Genomic DNA, 18,398 nt, shown 5'->3' on the forward strand with positions numbered 1-18,398 from the left:
TACCACTGCACCATTGCACAGCCCTCTGTATTGTTTAGCCAAAACATGTTTAAAATAATGATAACTAATTAAAATGTCACACTGAAGATGTTTTACAGACATTATCAAAATCATGAACAGCATGATCAAAAGGGAGACAGTTCTGAGGAAATTTATCTTTACGACTTGATACAAATTGCCCAATTATTTTAGCCAAACTAGTTTGTCCTTTTGCAAATCCTTACTGTAACATTTTATTCTATTTATTTTCAGCTGTATGCAATTAGAATCTCGTTTTTAACGGTTGGAAATACCAGATTATAGTTTGTGAACTGCTGTGCTGAAAAATAGGAAACATCCTTTGATGTTAAGGTAATCACTCAGGTTGTTTCTTTTTCATTTACAAATGCTCGAATATAAAAGCAGTAAATTTGCCAAACGAGTTTTGGCATCTGTTTTGTATTATTTTAAATCATTTATAGATATTTACCCAGCAAACAGCTTGTATTGGTTTATAATGGCTGAAGGATGAGGTCATTTCTTATACATGACGTTTGAACCATCCAAATAAAATGGCAGTGTGAACCAAGTTATTGTCCTTTCTTATAATTTCTAATTTCAATGTAACATAAAGACGTATCTGCACCAACTACCTGAACCTCACTCTCTCTTTAAAATTACTATTTTGTGAGGTATCACTTTTTATAATGCATTTACGACATAAGACCGCCCCATATAGGTACTATAAAATGGTTAAACAGAAAAAATATAGTGGAACTAGTAAATCAACCGGTGGTTCCTATAAAATTATGTCTATTTATCAATTAAACGTCTATTCATGCAAACATAGCAGTTGGATTTGATAAATCCCCTCTTTAAATTATCTGATGTTTGGTGTCATTTAGGTGAGTACAGAATTTTAGTTTTGTAACACCTTAAATGTTTATTATATCCGTCTCCTGCTACAAAGAGTGCTTGTCTGCAGTGCACGAGTTTGTACTCTCAGGGCCGCTGTTGGCTCATGCAGAGATGTTTTACCTCTTTTTTGATGCACTGAACAGAGAAAGATTTACTCATATAGCCCAGAACCGTTCAACTAAAGGACCACACATCATCTCGCTGCAGGGATACATATATTTCGGCATCGGGAAACACAAAAATACCACCTTTTCTGCTGGATTATCTCATATTTATGAAAACGTGACGTTTTGGAATAAAACCAACTTAATTTTTAAATAGTTTGACGAGGATAACATGTTTGACAGAACAATGAGATGGCAAGTATTGTTGTTTGTCTCGGTTTTCTCGCTCGACTGTGTAGCAGGGCAGGCCACTTACTCGATTCCAGAGGAAATGTCAAAAGGCTCTCTTGTTGGTAACATAGCTCAAGATTTAGGGTTGGATGTGAAGAGACTGCAGTCCGGTAAAGCGAGAATATATACAGAAGACAAAGCAGAATACATTGAGCTGAACACGGACAGGGGACTGCTGCTTGTGAAAGAAAGAATCGACAGAGAGGCGCTATGCGGACAGACAACGCCTTGTGCTTTACATCTACAAATTACTCTAGAAGACCCGATTGAATTTTATTCTGTTAATGTCGAAATTAACGACATAAACGATAATGTGCCCACCTTTAAAAAAGAAGAGATGAAATTTAGGATTAGCGAGTCGGCTGTGATTGGAGCGAAATTTGTATTAGAGAGAGCGATGGATCTAGATGTGGGTGTGAATGGGTTACAGAGTTATTCGCTGAAACCAACCGATAATTTTATTTTAAAGCTTCACAACCAGCAAGATGGCAGCAAAAAGGTGGAGATGGTTTTGCAAAAGCACCTCGACAGAGAGGCGCAGGACCACATCGCCTTAACTCTCACTGCCAGTGATGGCGGGGAGCCTCGGCTCTCAGGAACAATGCGAGTGGACATTTCAGTGTTAGACGTTAATGATAATGCCCCTGTTTTTACGCAGGAAACCTATAAGGTTACCGTTATGGAAACTGCTCCCAGAGGTACTATTTTGAGTACAGTCACTGCACTAGATGCAGATGAAGGTTCAAATGGAAAAGTGGTGTATTCGGTAACAAACACTTTAGATGACGTGCCCAATTTGTTTCAAATTGCGGAAGAAAGCGGTGTTGTTTCTTTAATTGGAAATTTGGACTACGAAAAGACACCGCGCTACGAAATACATGTACAAGCAAGTGATGACGGGGGACTAACAGATTCGTGTAAGATCATTGTTGAAGTTACCGATACAAATGATAACAAACCATCTATAAATATCATGTCTAAAACAAAATCTATAACAGAAAATTGTAAACCAGGTACGGTGGTTACGATAATTAATGTTCAGGATGCTGACTCTGGGAATAACGGGAAGGTTGAATGTAGCATTGAAGAAAACGTGCCGTTTTTGATAAAATCAACTTCAAAAAAATTTTATAGTTTGGTTACAGACAGTGAATTAGACAGAGAGAGAGCCTCTGAGTATAACATAACAGTGACCTGCTCTGATGAAGGAGTCCCCTCCCTCTCCAGCAGCGTCACTCTCACCTTACAGATCTCTGATGTGAATGACAACGCGCCTGTCTTTGAGAGGAGCTCATATGAGGCCTACATTGTAGAAAACAACACACCAGGTATCTCTATATTCACAGTGAAAGCCACAGACGCTGACTGGAACCAGAATGCCCGTGTTTCTTACACACTGGAGGACTCCTCTGTTAACGGAGTACCAGTCTCCTCATATGTGTCCGTTAGTGCTGATAGTGGAGTCATCCATGCAGTGCGCTCTTTTGACTACGAGCAGATCAAAGATTTCCATTTCCGGATCAAAGCGCAGGATGGAGGCTCTCCTCCACTCAGCAGCAACGTGACTGTGAAAATCCTGATCCAGGATCAGAATGATAACCCACCTCAGGTTCTGTATCCAGTCCAGACTGGTGGTTCTGTGGTGGCTGAAATGGTGCCTCGTTCAGCAGATGTGGGCTACCTGGTGACTAAAGTGGTGGCTGTTGATGTGGACTCTGGTCAGAACGCCTGGCTCTCCTATAAACTGCAGAAAGCCACAGACAGGGCGCTGTTTGAAGTGGGCTTACAGAATGGAGAAATAAGAACTATCCGTCAGGTGACTGATAAAGATGCTGTGAAACAGAGACTGACTGTTATAGTGGAGGACAACGGCCAGCCCTCTCGTTCAGCTACAGTCATTGTTAACGTGGCGGTGGCGGACAGCTTCCCTGAAGTGCTGTCGGAGTTCACTGACTTTCCACACGATAAGGAGTACAATGACAACCTGACTTTTTACTTAGTGTTGGCTCTGGCTGTGGTCTCCTTCCTCTTCATCACGTGTTTAGTGGTTATTATATCAGTGAAGATCTACAGATGGAGACAGTCCCGCATCCTGTATCACTCCAGCCTCCCTGTGATTCCATATTATCCTCCACGTTACTCAGACACTTTGGGAACAGGGACTCTGCCACATGTGTACAACTACGAGGTGTGCAGGACGACTGACTCCAGAAAGAGTGACAATAAGTTTGGAGGAGCTGGTGGTCAGAACGTGTTGATAATGGATCCCAGTTCTACAGGGACGATGCAGCGAATACAGAGTGAGAAGAACATCCTGGATGAACCTGACTCTCCTTTGGAGGTTAGAATGCTTTGATCTATTTTGTCCCTTTACATTTGAAATGTTCCTTCCATTTATTTTTAGATGAAGTGAAATCACTCACCCAGTCAAATTGTTAAGTATTCTGTCTTTAAAATAAAAAGTTTTATTTCACTGAGTTTAGAAAGTGTAAAAACTGAAACTGTATTTGTTCTAACCGCACTTTTGCACATGTGACTTGTTGAATATGCTGCTACGTGATGGTGTGTGGACGTAATTTTTTAGCCAAATACAAAAAGGTTTTTTCAGTTTTTCTCTTAAAAACTATTTTCATTTGGCTTTCATTTCCATGCTGTTCAATATTTAATTTCTCTCTGTTTAGAACTTATTGAACCCTTATCGTCTGTTTTTAATAGCTGGAAAGAGCCCAGGTTAGGATATGCAAAGTAGGATACAGACCTACGTTCCTACATGCATAGCGCTAGACATGTTCTGCCAAATGACAATCCTGCATTATATTGAAAATACTTTTGGTGATTTCGAATTTAATGCATTTGAAAATAATTATTCTGATTAGGAAATGTAGTTCGGTAAGCAGTCTTCTCAATTTCAGGACAAGGGACAGCGCCGTTTTCTACAGCATTCTTCTTGAACATTTGTTGCGCTTTCTAATGGTGGTAAAATTCCTCATTGACTATGAGACGCTATCATACATTTTATGATACATTTAAACTATCAGAATTTTGAGCGCAGTTGTCATGTTGGCAATAAAAAAAACTCTAAATCAATAATTATGCTGCGTAACAACAACAGCCATATTTGAAATGATCCTCAATTGTCCATATTATTGTATAAATTAGCTGCTTATGATTTTTTTCAATATTTGTTATCTATTATTATTTAGGAAATATAAATCTACATTCTGTTAATCTGCAGTTTTTCGATTTGAACTCACAGGGCCGCTGTTGACCATAGTGTTTATTTAACAGCAGACTTATAGCAGGACCTCCTCTCTAACGTCCACATAATGAAGAAAGAACACGACGGGAAGGCACCGTATCAACCATTTTACTAAATTGCGAAAAAATGTGGACGTAAGGAGCTCAGCGCTTTGGTGTGGATTTTGCATGGTTTGGAATGATAAATCTCTCCGGAATTTAGATAAAAAATACCCGCATTTAACCACCGGTGTTTCATTTGGAACAATACTCGGATAGGACAATGACGAGACAAGTAACGCTCTTCATCTTTGTCCTCACCATCGGCTTTGTGCTCGGGCAGATTTCTTACACTATTCCGGAGGAAATGGCGAAAGGGTCTTTAATAGGAAACATAGCTCATGATTTAGGTTTACAAATTAAACGTCTAACATCAGGTAAGGCACGAATCTTTACCCGAGACAGTGACGAGTATGTCGAGCTGAACAGAGAAAGAGGAGTCCTCCTTGTTAAGGAGGGAATCGACAGAGAGACCCTGTGCAAAAAGACGACGCCTTGTGCTTTACATTTTCAGATTATTTTAGAAAATCCGATTGAGTTTTATAGTGTTGCAATCCAGATCACAGATATTAATGATAATGCGCCATCTTTTGAGAGAAGCGAAAAGAAATTCAAAATTAGTGAATCGGCAGTGATCGGAGCTAAATTTGTCCTAGAAAGAGCTGTCGATCTTGATGTTGGCATGAATGATCTCAAAAGCTACACCTTAAATCCGACAGAGAAGTTTGCTCTGAAGCTGCACAATAATCCTGACGGCAATAAAAACGTGGAGATGGTGCTCCAGAAGCCTTTAGACAGAGAACAACAGCAAAATATAAATCTGGTGTTAACAGCTGTAGATGGAGGAGAGCCGCAGCTGTCAGGAACAATGCTGATTGTTATTACAGTTTTAGATGCTAATGATAATGCTCCAGTTTTTACACAACAGACATACAAAGCTACTGTTACTGAAAATTCGCCTAAGGGAACAGTTGTTGTTATAGTTAAAGCCTCAGATGCAGACGAAGGTTCTAACAGTAAAATAACATATACAATTACGAACACTTTCGACGATGTCAGAAATATATTTGAGGTGAACGAGGGCAACGGTGAAGTGATTTTAATTGGAAATACGGATTTTGAAGAGTCAAGAAGTTATCAGGTACATTTACTCGCTAGTGATGAAGGTGGACTCACAGATTCTTGCAAACTAATTGTCGAAGTACAAGACAAAAATGATAACAAACCAGAAATAAAAATAATGTCAAAGTCCACTCTTATTTCAGAGGACGTGAAGCTAAATACAATCGTTACAGTGATAAGCATCGAGGATAAAGACTCGGGGCAAAACGGGAATGTAAACTGTTTCATAAATGACGATATATCTTTCCGGTTAAAATCATCAGAAAATTATTTCTTTAGTTTGGTGACAGACAGTGAATTAGACAGAGAGAGAGCCTCTGAGTATAACATAACAGTGACCTGCTCCGATGAAGGAGTCCCCTCCCTCTCCAGCAGCGTCACTCTCACCTTACAGATCTCTGATGTGAATGACAACGCGCCTGTCTTTGAGAGGAGCTCATATGAGGCCTACATTGTAGAAAACAACACACCAGGTCTCTCTATATTCACAGTGAAAGCCACAGACGCTGACTGGAACCAGAATGCCCGTGTTTCTTACACACTGGAGGACTCCTCTGTTAACGGAGTACCAGTCTCCTCATATGTGTCCGTTAGTGCTGATAGTGGAGTCATCCATGCAGTGCGCTCTTTTGACTACGAGCAGATCAAAGATTTCCATTTCCGGATCAAAGCGCAGGATGGAGGCTCTCCTCCACTCTGCAGCAACGTGACTGTTAAAATCCTGATCCAGGATCAGAATGATAACCCACCTCAGGTTCTGTACCCAGTCCAGACTGGTGGTTCTGTGGTGGCTGAAATGGTGCCTCGTTCAGCAGATGTGGGCTACCTGGTGACTAAAGTGGTGGCTGTTGATGTGGACTCTGGACAGAACGCCTGGCTCTCCTATAAACTGCAGAAAGCCACAGACAGGGCGCTGTTTGAAGTGGGCTTACAGAATGGAGAAATAAGAACTATCCGTCAGGTGACTGATAAAGATGCTGTGAAACAGAGACTGACTGTTATAGTGGAGGACAACGGGCAGCCCTCTCGTTCAGCTACAGTCATTGTTAACGTGGCGGTGGCGGACAGCTTCCCTGAAGTGCTGTCGGAGTTCACTGACTTTCCACACGATAAGGAGTACAATGACAACCTGACTTTTTACTTAGTGTTGGCTCTGGCTGTGGTCTCCTTCCTCTTCATCACGTGTTTAGTGGTTATTATATCAGTGAAGATCTACAGATGGAGACAGTCCCGCATCCTGTATCACTCCAGCCTCCCTGTGATTCCATATTATCCTCCACGTTACTCAGACACTTTGGGAACAGGGACTCTGCCACATGTGTACAACTACGAGGTGTGCAGGACGACTGACTCCAGAAAGAGCGACAATAAGTTCGGAGGAGCTGGTAGTCAGAACGTGTTGATAATGGATCCCAGTTCTACAGGGACGATGCAGCGAATACAGAGTGAGAAGAACATCCTGGATGAACCTGACTCTCCTCTAGAGGTTAGATGACTTAAGGTTTTGTTTTATCACCACTGTTCATCATGAATCTTTCTATTAACGTGAAATATGTAAGAGAGCACATAGTCTTGTAAATTGTAATATTTATCCTGCCTACTTTCAAGCTCTATATTGTCAAACCTTTCAATGCTCTTTTTTGCAGTTGTGTTTGTTGATCAAAACACGGACTACATTTGCAAACCAAGGCTGCATTCATTAGAGCTTTATTATACGTATTCTTCTTAATATTACTATATTTATTATTTTTTACTTTTGTTAAGATTCCAATCTAAAAAGTTCATTAGTATTATCATTTTTCTTCTATCTTGTATCATATTTAGTAAAACGTTTAAAGTATTTTTAGGACTTTGTTTTAAATACTATCTACTAGTCCTAAAAAAGCATATAGAAATTTATCAGTACATAATTTATCCTGATTTGTTTATAAATGCATATGCATCCAAACCAACCGGTTCGCTGAAGTCGTCTTTTTCAGAACTTTGGACAGCGAAACATAAAGAATCTCCTTCTGCGACTTGTTCTTTCACACTTTTAATTTGGATTTCTCTTTGTTGGCTGTTCATTTCGAGGATGCACGGTTCCGACGGGTTTGGTCCATCGACTTCTTTTACCGAATATTGTTTTTGAATATGACAAAAAACTAACATGTTGGAATAAAAAAAATTAAGCATTGTCAGATTTTAAAAGCACACCTTTTCAGATGATCTAGAATGTCTTTACCTTATTTTTATTGAGTTACAATCAAAGTGAATTATTATGAATAATATTGTGTCAGACCTACATTCATGCTGAATGTCTGTAGTTTTTCCATTTGAACTCTTAGGGCCGCTGTTGACCATAGTGTCTAAGTAAAAGGTGGTTTTGTAGCAGCACCTCCTCTGAAACGTTGATTTAATACAAAGGGCAGGCGATGGGAAAAGACCGTCGTTGCCGTTTTTTTCATATCAGACTCCGTCTTCATGAAGTGAACTCTGTTCCATCGATAAGGAAAGATTCACAAAAATATGCTTGACTGGAGATACGATTAAATATTTTGGATATAACCATCAAGATTTTCGCTTGAGTATACAATGGCGAGGCAAGTAACGCTCTTCATCTGTGTCCTCTCCCTCGGCTTTGTGCTCGGGCAGATCTCCTACACTTTTCCGGAGGAAATGGCCAAAGGATCTTTAATCGGAAACATAGCTCATGATTTAGGGTTGCAAATAAAACGTCTGACTTCGGGAAAAGCACGGATATTTACCAGAGATGGCGACGGGTATGTCGAGCTGAGCAGAGAAAAATGAGTCCTTATTGTTAAGGAGAGAATCGACTGAGAGGCGCTGTGCAAACAGACGACGCCATGCGCTCTGCATTTTCAGATTATTTTATAAAATCCCATTGAATTTTATAGCATTGCTGTCCAAATCGAAGATATTAATGATAATGCACCGACATTTGAGAAAGAGGAACTAAAATTTGAGATAAGCGAATCGGCGAATGTTGGTGCAACATTTGCGTTAGAAAGAGCTGCAGATCTAGATGTTGGCATAAATGATCTTAAAAGCTACACTTTAAAGCCCACAGACAATTTTGCCCTGAAGCTCAACAATAACGCTGGCGTTAATAAAAATGTTGAGATGGTGTTACAGAAGCCTTTAGACAGAGAGAAACAGGAACAGATAAATCTGGTGTTAACGGCTATAGATGGAGGAGAGCCGCAGACGTCAGGAACGATGCTGATTGTTATTAAAGTATTAGATGCTAATGATAATGCTCCTGTTTTCACACAAAAAATGTACAAAGCTTCAGTCACAGAAAATTCACCTACCGGTACAATTGTTGCTGCAGTCACCGCCTCTGATGCTGACGATGGTTCCAACAGTAAAATAAGATATTCAATTAGAAACACGTTAGATCGGGTTAGAGAAGTAAATACAAACAACGGCGAAGTTACATTAATTGGAAATACAGATTTTGAGGAATCCCGAAATTATGAAATAGATTTACTAACTATTGATGAAGGTGGACTAACAGACTCTTGTAAGCTGATTGTTGATGTGCAAGACACAAATGATAATAATCCGGAAATAAAAATAATGTCGCGATCCACTATATTATCGGAGGATTCCAAATTAGGTACTGTTGTTACAGTAATAAGCATCGACGACAAAGACTCGGCGCAAAACGGGGATGTAAAATGCTTCATAAATAATAATATACCCTTTGTTCTTACCTCGTCAAACGATAATTTCTATAGTTTGGTAACTGACAATGAATTAGACAGAGAGAGAGCCTCTGAGTATAACATAACAGTGACCTGCTCTGATGAAGGAGTCCCCTCACTCTCACCTTACAGATCTCTGATGTGAATGACAACGCGCCTGTCTTTGAGAGGAGCTCATATGAGGCCTACATTGTAGAAAACAACACACCAGGTCTCTCTATATTCACAGTGAAAGCCACAGACGCTGACTGGAACCAGAATGCCCGTGTTTCTTACATACTGGAGGACTCCTCTGTTAACGGAGTACCAGTCTCCTCATATGTGTCCGTTAGTGCTGATAGTGGAGTCATCCATGCAGTGCGCTCTTTTGACTACGAGCAGATCAAAGATTTCCATTTCCGGATCAAAGCGCAGGATGGAGGCTTTCCTCCACTCAGCAGCAACGTGACTGTTAAGATCCTGATCCAGGATCAGAATGATAACCCACCTCAGGTTCTGTACCCAGTCCAGACTGGGGGCTCTGTGGTGGCTGAAATGGTGCCTCGTTCAGCAGATGTGGGCTACCTGGTGACTAAAGTGGTGGCTGTTGATGTGGACTCTGGTCAGAACGCCTGGCTCTCCTATAAACTGCAGAAAGCCACAGACAGGGCGCTGTTTGAAGTGGGCTTACAGAATGGAGAAATAAGAACTATCCGTCAGGTGACTGATAAAGATGCTGTGAAACAGAGACTGACTGTTATAGTGGAGGACAACGGGCAGCCCTCTCGTTCAGCTACAGTCATTGTTAACGTGGCGGTGGCGGACAGCTTCCCTGAAGTGCTGTCGGAGTTCACTGACTTTCCACACGATAAGGAGTACAATGACAACCTGATATTTTACTTAGTGTTGGCTCTGGCTGTGGTCTCCTTCCTCTTCATCACGTGTTTAGTGGTTATTATATCAGTGAAGATCTACAGATGGAGACAGTCCTGCATCCTGTATCACTCCAGCCTCCCTGTGATTCCATATTATCCTCCACGTTACTCAGACACTTTGGGAACAGGGACTCTGCCACATGTGTACAACTACGAGGTGTGCAGGACGACTGACTCCAGAAAGAGTGACAATAAGTTTGGAGGAGCTGGTAATCAGAACGTGTTGTTAATGGATCCCAGTTCTTCAGGGACGATGCAGCGAATACAGAGTGAGAAGAACATCCTGGATGAACCTGATTCTCCTCTAGAGGTTAGACATCAATATTGATACTGATTTTTTATTTTTTTACAGTCATTATGCAGGATTTGGTGTCTTTAACCAACCCTATTTTTTGTGCCTATTTTTTCAGCTATATTTTCAAAATATATATTTGTGTTTCAGGTGCTGTGTATTTGTCATTTTTCTAATAACTTCATTTAACTCAAAGCCTTTGGTGAAACTGATTACACCAAATGTTTTTTAAGAAATTCAAGTTCAGAAATAAAAGTTAAATAAACATACTTTATTTTGTAGTTTGATTAGATATTTTTAAGTAAAATTGATTGTTATTTCAATAAATACACATATCTGGTTTGGTATTCCCTACTTGGTATTCAGAGTTTCAAGTAAAAAACTAAATAATTTATAAACTATTTACATTTTCTGGTTACATTAAGCCGTTCATTTTTAGATTCAGGACTTTTTTCAGTTAATAGGACTCAAAAATGTATAGATACAACTAATACCACTGATGTCCAAATCTAATTGTGCTTTGAATTGTGGACAAATGAAGAAAAACATGTCAAAAATAACCAATTACACTTGTAAAAACATAAGGCAAGACAGAAATTAACCGTATTGAGTAACTTTAGAGCATAGCTTGCCTAACAACATGACTTCACATTTGCGTTGTTTCAGAGAACCATAAACACTTAAATATAGGAAGTGGAAAGAGCTGAAATCCTCTTTTACATTGGAGAAATCTTGATGGGTAACAGTTCTAAATGACACATTAAAGTATTACCTGGTTCATCACAAAAATAAGGTCTGGCAACCCCAAAGATAAACCCAGTTTAAGCACAAGTTTACAGTATTAGCAATAATGAATTTCACAATATATTTTACCAGCCTACTGAGAGCAGAATACTAAAGAAGTTTGGTGTTTTTATACAAAAAGAAAAATCTCTCTGTTACACAAAATCCTTCATTAGTAGATGGGCAAATTGAATAAATGAATTAAATCACAGTGACAAATGAATACAATGAAATTCTATTGGGAACCTTTTTATTATGCCAATACGGTATAGTGGTTCTGCAAAAACAACAAAGGATTACTGTTAAAATGTTATGTACATATGTAGAGTGCAACCATACTGTCAACAAACAAAAATAAAACTTTACATAGAAAAATACTTCTTTAGAAACATGAAATATAGTTTTATAAAACTCCTTATTGCTGTATGTCAGTTATGCGTAATTCAGTAGCAAATGCAGCTAAGTTACATTCAAAATTGCTCACAAACTTCTAGATTTTGTTTTGGATAACATTAAAAATTCTGCACATTTGACAACAAATGTCCTTAATGGGGTTCATTATCCAAATGCTGAGGCTGGTTTTCAATTCAGCAGTGCGTTAAAGGGCCATTTCACGGCTTTACGGCATCGGGACCAACTTAATTTAGCAACAATTCAAAGTCTATAAACTTTAAATTTAATAAATCATGGCTGAATTATCCAAATATTTCCAAATTCTTTAAAGAAGCTTGTGTTTAGTGTTGTGCATGATATTCGTAAAAACAAAAACGACCCAAAAACAATGATGTGTTTGTGCTCTAACAGCTGAACCAGAAGCATGAAAGCCTTGATCTTACAGGGTCTAGAATCCAGAAAGGTAGTGAGATTTCCCTTTATTTTCTGAATGAGTTTGCCGTTATCTGGCTAAAAATCATAATCAATAGCTTCAACTAAAACACGTTTTAAAATTAAAAATAATTGTCCCCTTTTTTGGATTTTTTTTATTTTTAGATATAAAATACAGTCTGGAAATGCCCGATTTTGTTTTATTCTATAACGAGTAACGAGCGGCCATGCGTACTCGAAACGAGGACTCCAAGATGTCGTAGGTTTCAAGCAGTTCATAAGGAAACAGCTGGCGTCACGTACGTACGTAAGTACGTAACCCTCTGGCCGACCCATAATTGTTTGGGGGCAATGTCTGAAACTAATCAATATATTAAAGTACTGAAAACTTTTAAAAAATGTTCAAACTATTCAGAAAAATAAATCTGTGTAAACTTATAGCTCGTTTTTAAGTACATGCAACTCGTTTACTTTATCAAACATTTTGGTTACTGTAAGCAGGGATGATTTAATGTTCACAGCTTATAACACAAACTGCTGACGTTCATGCAATTATATATATAGATATTTGGTTGAATCTGTAATAAGTTGCTGAGAGTGTATAATGTTTAATATAAGGCAGACGAAATTGGTTATTCTATCCGAAGTAACCGCCACCACAGTCAATAATATTAATAATTGTAATGATTGTTTATTTATTTCTATACTTTGCCACATTTATCATGCTGCTTGTCTGCTTGTTTTTCCTTTCTTCATCACAGCACTAAACCGAAAGGGCCGCTATTGGCCAGTATGTGGCAGTCTTAGATAGGACTAAATGAATCACCCCTTTACATGTGATCTGGTACACAATAAAAAATACTCCAAACGCCTGCAGTCGGTTGAACTGACCTATTCTCTCCCAAACGTGAAGCTCTTCGTCTTTTTTGAATATATCTTTAACATAATTTCGACGTTTTCCACCATATTCGTCTGGATTGCATTTGGAATATCCCCGCAACACAATGAGAGGACAAGTGCTGCTATTCATCTGCGTTTTCTGCATCACCACGGCTTCCGGGCAGGTCGGCTATTCTATACCTGAAGAAATGGAGAAAGGTTCATTAGTCTGTAACATAGCTCAGGATTTAGGTTTAGACTTTAAAAGGCTGAAATCGGGCAAAGCTCGCCTTTATTCGGGAGACAGTGCAGAATACATCGAGCTAAACAGAGAAAGGGGCGTCCTCCTTATTAAAGACAGAATAGACAGAGAGGCATTGTGTGGAGACACGACACCTTGTGCTTTACATTTACAGATGATTTTGGAAAATCCGATGGAGTTATTTCGTATAACTGTAGAGATTACAGACATTAACGACAATGCGCCCAGTTTTGCTTCGAGTGAGAAACGTTTTGAAATCAGCGAGTCGGCCATTGTTGGATCTAAATTTGTTCTGGAGAAAGCTTTGGATGCTGACATTGGTGTTAACGGTCTTCAAAGCTATTCGCTTAAGCCAACAAACAATTTTGCTCTGAAACTAGAAAATGAAGCGGATGGGAGTAAAAAAGTAGAAATGGTTTTACAAAAGCCTCTAGATCGAGAGAAAGAGAGATACATATCTTTATTACTGACTGCTGTGGATGGTGGACAGCCGCGTATGACAGGCACGATGCAAATAACTGTTAATGTGTTAGATATAAATGACAATGCACCGGTTTTCACCAAATCCGTGTATAAGACAACATTAAAGGAGAATTCTCCGCGTGGGACAAGTGTTATTAATGTTAGTGCGTCGGACAAAGATGAGGGTTCAAATGGGGAGATTTTATATTCAATTACTAGCAGCAGACAGCGTTCGTCCGACCTTTTTCAGATCGACAGAAAATCAGGAGAGGTTATTTTGACGGGTGAGATAGACTATGAAAAGGCGAAGCTCTTACAAATAGATATCGAGGCAACAGATAACGGCGGGCTTTCTGATTCCAGTAAGATTATTATTGATATAACTGATGTCAATGACAACAGACCTCAGATAAAAATACTATCGAAGTCAGAATCCGTCTTAGAAGATGCGCCTGAGAATACCGTAACTGCTATGCTGAGCGTAAATGACCCTGATTCTGAGAAAAATGGCCAGGTGCAGTGTTCCATTAATGAGGAAATTCCTTTTAAAATTAAAAACACCATGAATGGGTTTTATAGTTTAGGAACTGAGGTACCTTTAGATAGAGAAATGGCTCCTCAATTTAACATAACAGTGACCTGCTCTGATGAAGGAGTCCCCTCCCTCTCCAGCAGCGTCACTCTCACCTTACAGATCTCTGATGTGAATGACAACGCGCCTGTCTTTGAGAGGAGCTCATATGAGGCCTACATTGTAGAAAACAACACACCAGGTCTCTCTATATTCACAGTGAAAGCCACAGACGCTGACTGGAACCAGAATGCCCGTGTTTCTTACATACTGGAGGACTCCTCTGTTAACGGAGTACCAGTCTCCTCATATGTGTCCGTTAGTGCTGATAGTGGGGTCATCCATGCAGTGCGCTCTTTTGACTACGAGCAGATCAAAGATTTCCATTTCCGGATCAAAGCGCAGGATGGAGGCTCTCCTCCACTCAGCAGCAACGTGACTGTTAAAATCCTGATCCAGGACCAGAATGATAACCCACCTCAGGTTCTGTACCCAGTCCAGACTGGTGGTTCTGTGGTGGCTGAAATGGTGCCTCGTTCAGCAGATGTGGGCTACCTGGTGACTAAAGTGGTGGCTGTTGATGTGGACTCTGGTCAGAACGCCTGGCTCTCCTATAAACTGCAGAAAGCCACAGACAGGGCGCTGTTTGAAGTGGGCTTACAGAATGGAGAAATAAGAACTATCCGTCAGGTGACTGATAAAGATGCTGTGAAACAGAGACTGACTGTTATAGTGGAGGACAACGGGCAGCCCTCTCGTTCAGCTACAGTCATTGTTAACGTGGCGGTGGCGGACAGCTTCCCTGAAGTGCTGTCGGAGTTCACTGACTTTCCACACGATAAGGAGTACAATGACAACCTGACTTTTTACTTAGTGTTGGCTCTGGCTGTGGTCTCCTTCCTCTTCATCACGTGTTTAGTGGTTATTATATCAGTGAAGATCTACAGATGGAGACAGTCCCGCATCCTGTATCACTCCAGCCTCCCTGTGATTCCATATTATCCTCCACGTTACTCAGACACTTTGGGAACAGGGACTCTGCCACATGTGTACAACTACGAGGTGTGCAGGACGACTGACTCCAGAAAGAGTGACAATAAGTTTGGAGGAGCTGGTAGTCAGAACGTGTTGATAATGGATCCCAGTTCTACAGGGACGATGCAGCGAATACAGAGTGAGAAGAACATCCTGGATGAACTTGACTCTCCTCTTGAGGTTAGACTCCCATCCTGATGTTTAATCAGTTTATTGATTCTGGGTATCACTTTTTATTTGTTAAATTCGTAAAATGTAAAACATATACCTATGCTTGTTATTTGTGTTTTTGATGCCACTGCATATCTAGTTTATACTGTATATGCATCAAATTTTGTTATTTCTTTAAAGTTTCTCTTCAGAAAAATATAAGAGTCGCATTTGCCTTCTTCGTTTTGAAGTGATTGTATGCATTGGAACAGACTTTGCATAATCTCTTAACTTTGGGTGCATTTCAGAACCCCGGACAGTGGCAAATAGAGTGTGGTTTCGCAAGGTGTCTCTTTTCCAACCAACGTTTTTCTCTTCTTTCCCTTACACTTGCTGCTCTTTATTTATTTTCTAAACTCTTTTGTCCCATATTCCATATTATTGCCCCCGATTTTTTAATATTTCATTAAATTTGCTGTATTTAATATGACGGTGTTACGTCTCACTGTTTCTCTTAGTCTTCTGTGTGGATTTGTGCTGCAGCATCGCGGTATTCCATGCACTTCCACCATTTGTACTCATCCGGCCGCTGTTGCCTAGTGTGTTGAGGTTTAGAGGAGCTTTCATAACACATTAACCCAGACGTCGTACCGACCATATTACTGAGAAGCAGTCGGAAACACATGTCACACGCTGGAGCTCAACTCTGTCCGTGGATATCTTAAAAAATGCCACACCAAGGCTAGGATTATCTCATATTTTTCTTATAATTTATGTGCCCATCTGTTTGGATTTACCTTTTAAAGGACTCTGCTGCTCTCGTGTTACAGCGGACACGTAAAGAACAATGAAACGGCAAGTACTGCTAATCTCCATCTTCTGCTTCGGCTGTGTGATCGGTCAGGTCAGCTACTCAATTCCCGAGGAAATGACAAAAGGCTCCTTGGTCGGAAACATTGCACAGGATTTAGGTTTAGATCTGAAACGTTTCAAGGCAGGAAAAGCTCGCCTTTATACGGGAGACAGCGCTCAGTTCATCGAGCTGAACAAAGAAAGGGGAGTGCTCCTCATAAAAGAAAAAATAGACCGCGAAGCCCTCTGCAGACATACGACCCCTTGTGCTTTACATTTTCAAATCACTTTGGAGAACCCACTGGAATTATTCCCAGTAACAGTTGAAATTACCGACATTAACGATAATGCTCCAGTTTTCCAAAAAGATGAGAGGATTTTTGAAATAAGCGAGTCCGCAGCTGTCGGCTCAAAGTTCATGCTAGAGAAAGCGATTGATCCTGATATCGGTAAAAATGGTCTTCAGAGATACACGCTTAACCCCACTGATAATTTTATTCTTAAATCCCATCCTCAATCTGATGGAAGCAAAAAAGTAGAAATGATTTTACAGAAGCAACTGGACCGAGAGAAACAAGAACATACATCCTTAATTTTGACAGCGGAGGATGGAGGAGAACCACAAATGACAGGGACAATGCAGATTCACGTTACCGTTCTAGATGTAAATGACAACGCACCTGTTTTTAGTCAAGCTATCTACAAAGCGGCCATTACTGAAAACTCTGAAAAAGGAACGCTTGTTATTAAGGTGGCTGCCTCTGATGCAGACAGTGGAGTAAATGGAAATGTGACATATGTTGTAGGAAACAGCATGGACCCGGTTTCAAAATTATTTTACATTACTCGTAATGGTGACGTCATACTGGACGGACCAATAGACTATGAAAGAGAAAAAATATTTCACCTCGACATAGAAGCGATCGATCAAGGTGGACTTTCTGATTCGAGTAAGATAATAATTGATGTAAGTGACGTAAACGACAATAGCCCATCTGTAAATATGATATCAACCTCAGACTCAGTACCTGAAAATTCAGCAGTAAACACTGTAATAGCTTTAATGAGTGTAAATGACCCAGACTCTGAAAATAAGGGTAAGGTTAACTGTTTTATAAATGAAAACTCGCCTTTCAATATTAAATTTACATCCAATTAATTTCTATAGTTTAGTGACAGACAATGAATTAGACAGAGAAAAGGCTTCTACATATCATATAACAGTGACCTGCTCTGATGAAGGAGTCCCCTCCCTCTCCAGCAGCGTCACTCTCACCTTACAGATCTCTGATGTGAATGACAACGCGCCTATTTTTGAGAGGAGCTCATATGAGGCCTACATTGTAGAAAACAACACACCAGGTCTCTCTATATTCACAGTGAAAGCCACAGACGCTGACTGGAACCAGAATGCCCGTGTTTCTTACATACTGGAGGACTCCTCTGTTAACGGAGTACCAGTCTCCTCATATGTGTCCGTTAGTGCTGATAGTGGAGTCATCCATGCAGTGCGCTCTTTTGACTACGAGCAGATCAAAGATTTCCATTTCCGGATCAAAGCGCAGGATGGAGGCTCTCCTCCACTCAGCAGCAACGTGACTGTTAAGATCCTGATCCAGGACCAGAACGATAACCCTCCTCAGGTTCTGTACCCAGTCCAGACTGGTGGTTCTGTGGTGGCTGAAATGGTGCCTCGTTCAGCAGATGTGGGCTATCTGGTCACTAAAGTTGTGGCTGTTGATGTGGACTCTGGACAGAATGCCTGGCTCTCCTATAAACTGCAGAAAACCACCGACAGGGCGCTGTTTGAAGTGGGCTTACAGAATGGAGAGATCAGAACCATCCGCCAAGTGACTGATAAAGATGCTGTGAAACAAAGACTGACTGTTATTGTGGAGGACAACGGACAGCCCTCTCGTTCAGCTACAGTCATTGTGAACGTGGCGGTGGCG

At 40.3% G+C, this 18,398-nt stretch overlaps 3 protein-coding genes and 1 pseudogene across 35 annotated transcripts in view; all 4 read left to right on the forward strand.

Annotated features, from left to right (window-relative positions):
• The window catches only part of LOC124860211 (protocadherin gamma-C5-like), a 295,710-nt gene that overhangs the window by 202,914 nt on the left and 74,398 nt on the right, over window positions 1–18,398 (forward strand). The window contains exon 1 of one of the 33 annotated variants that reach the window (XM_047353282.1): window positions 1,093–3,633. The exons of 31 other annotated variants lie outside the window; for them this stretch is intronic. In XM_047353282.1, the coding sequence (XP_047209238.1) occupies window positions 1,234–3,633 (2,400 nt within the window). In that variant the 5' untranslated portion in view covers window positions 1,093–1,233. Of the gene's footprint in view, window positions 1–1,092; window positions 3,634–13,123; window positions 15,625–18,398 lie in introns of those variants that run through there. One more of the 33 variants, XM_047353297.1, reaches the window with a different exon arrangement.
• LOC124860228 (protocadherin beta-16-like) lies at window positions 4,639–7,221 on the forward strand. Its single transcript, XM_047353340.1, has one exon. It carries the CDS (start codon window positions 4,813–4,815, stop codon window positions 7,204–7,206), a length of 2,394 nt encoding a protein of 797 aa, XP_047209296.1. The 5' UTR covers window positions 4,639–4,812; the 3' UTR covers window positions 7,207–7,221.
• Window positions 8,286–10,663, forward strand: LOC124860230 (annotated as a pseudogene).
• LOC124860231 (protocadherin beta-1-like) lies at window positions 16,273–17,744 on the forward strand. Its single transcript, XM_047353342.1, has one exon. It carries the CDS (start codon window positions 16,442–16,444, stop codon window positions 17,603–17,605), a length of 1,164 nt encoding a protein of 387 aa, XP_047209298.1. The 5' UTR covers window positions 16,273–16,441; the 3' UTR covers window positions 17,606–17,744.

This window comes from Girardinichthys multiradiatus, chromosome 23 (assembly GCF_021462225.1).
Source record: "Girardinichthys multiradiatus isolate DD_20200921_A chromosome 23, DD_fGirMul_XY1, whole genome shotgun sequence".
Classification (NCBI taxonomy): domain Eukaryota; kingdom Metazoa; phylum Chordata; class Actinopteri; order Cyprinodontiformes; family Goodeidae; genus Girardinichthys; species Girardinichthys multiradiatus.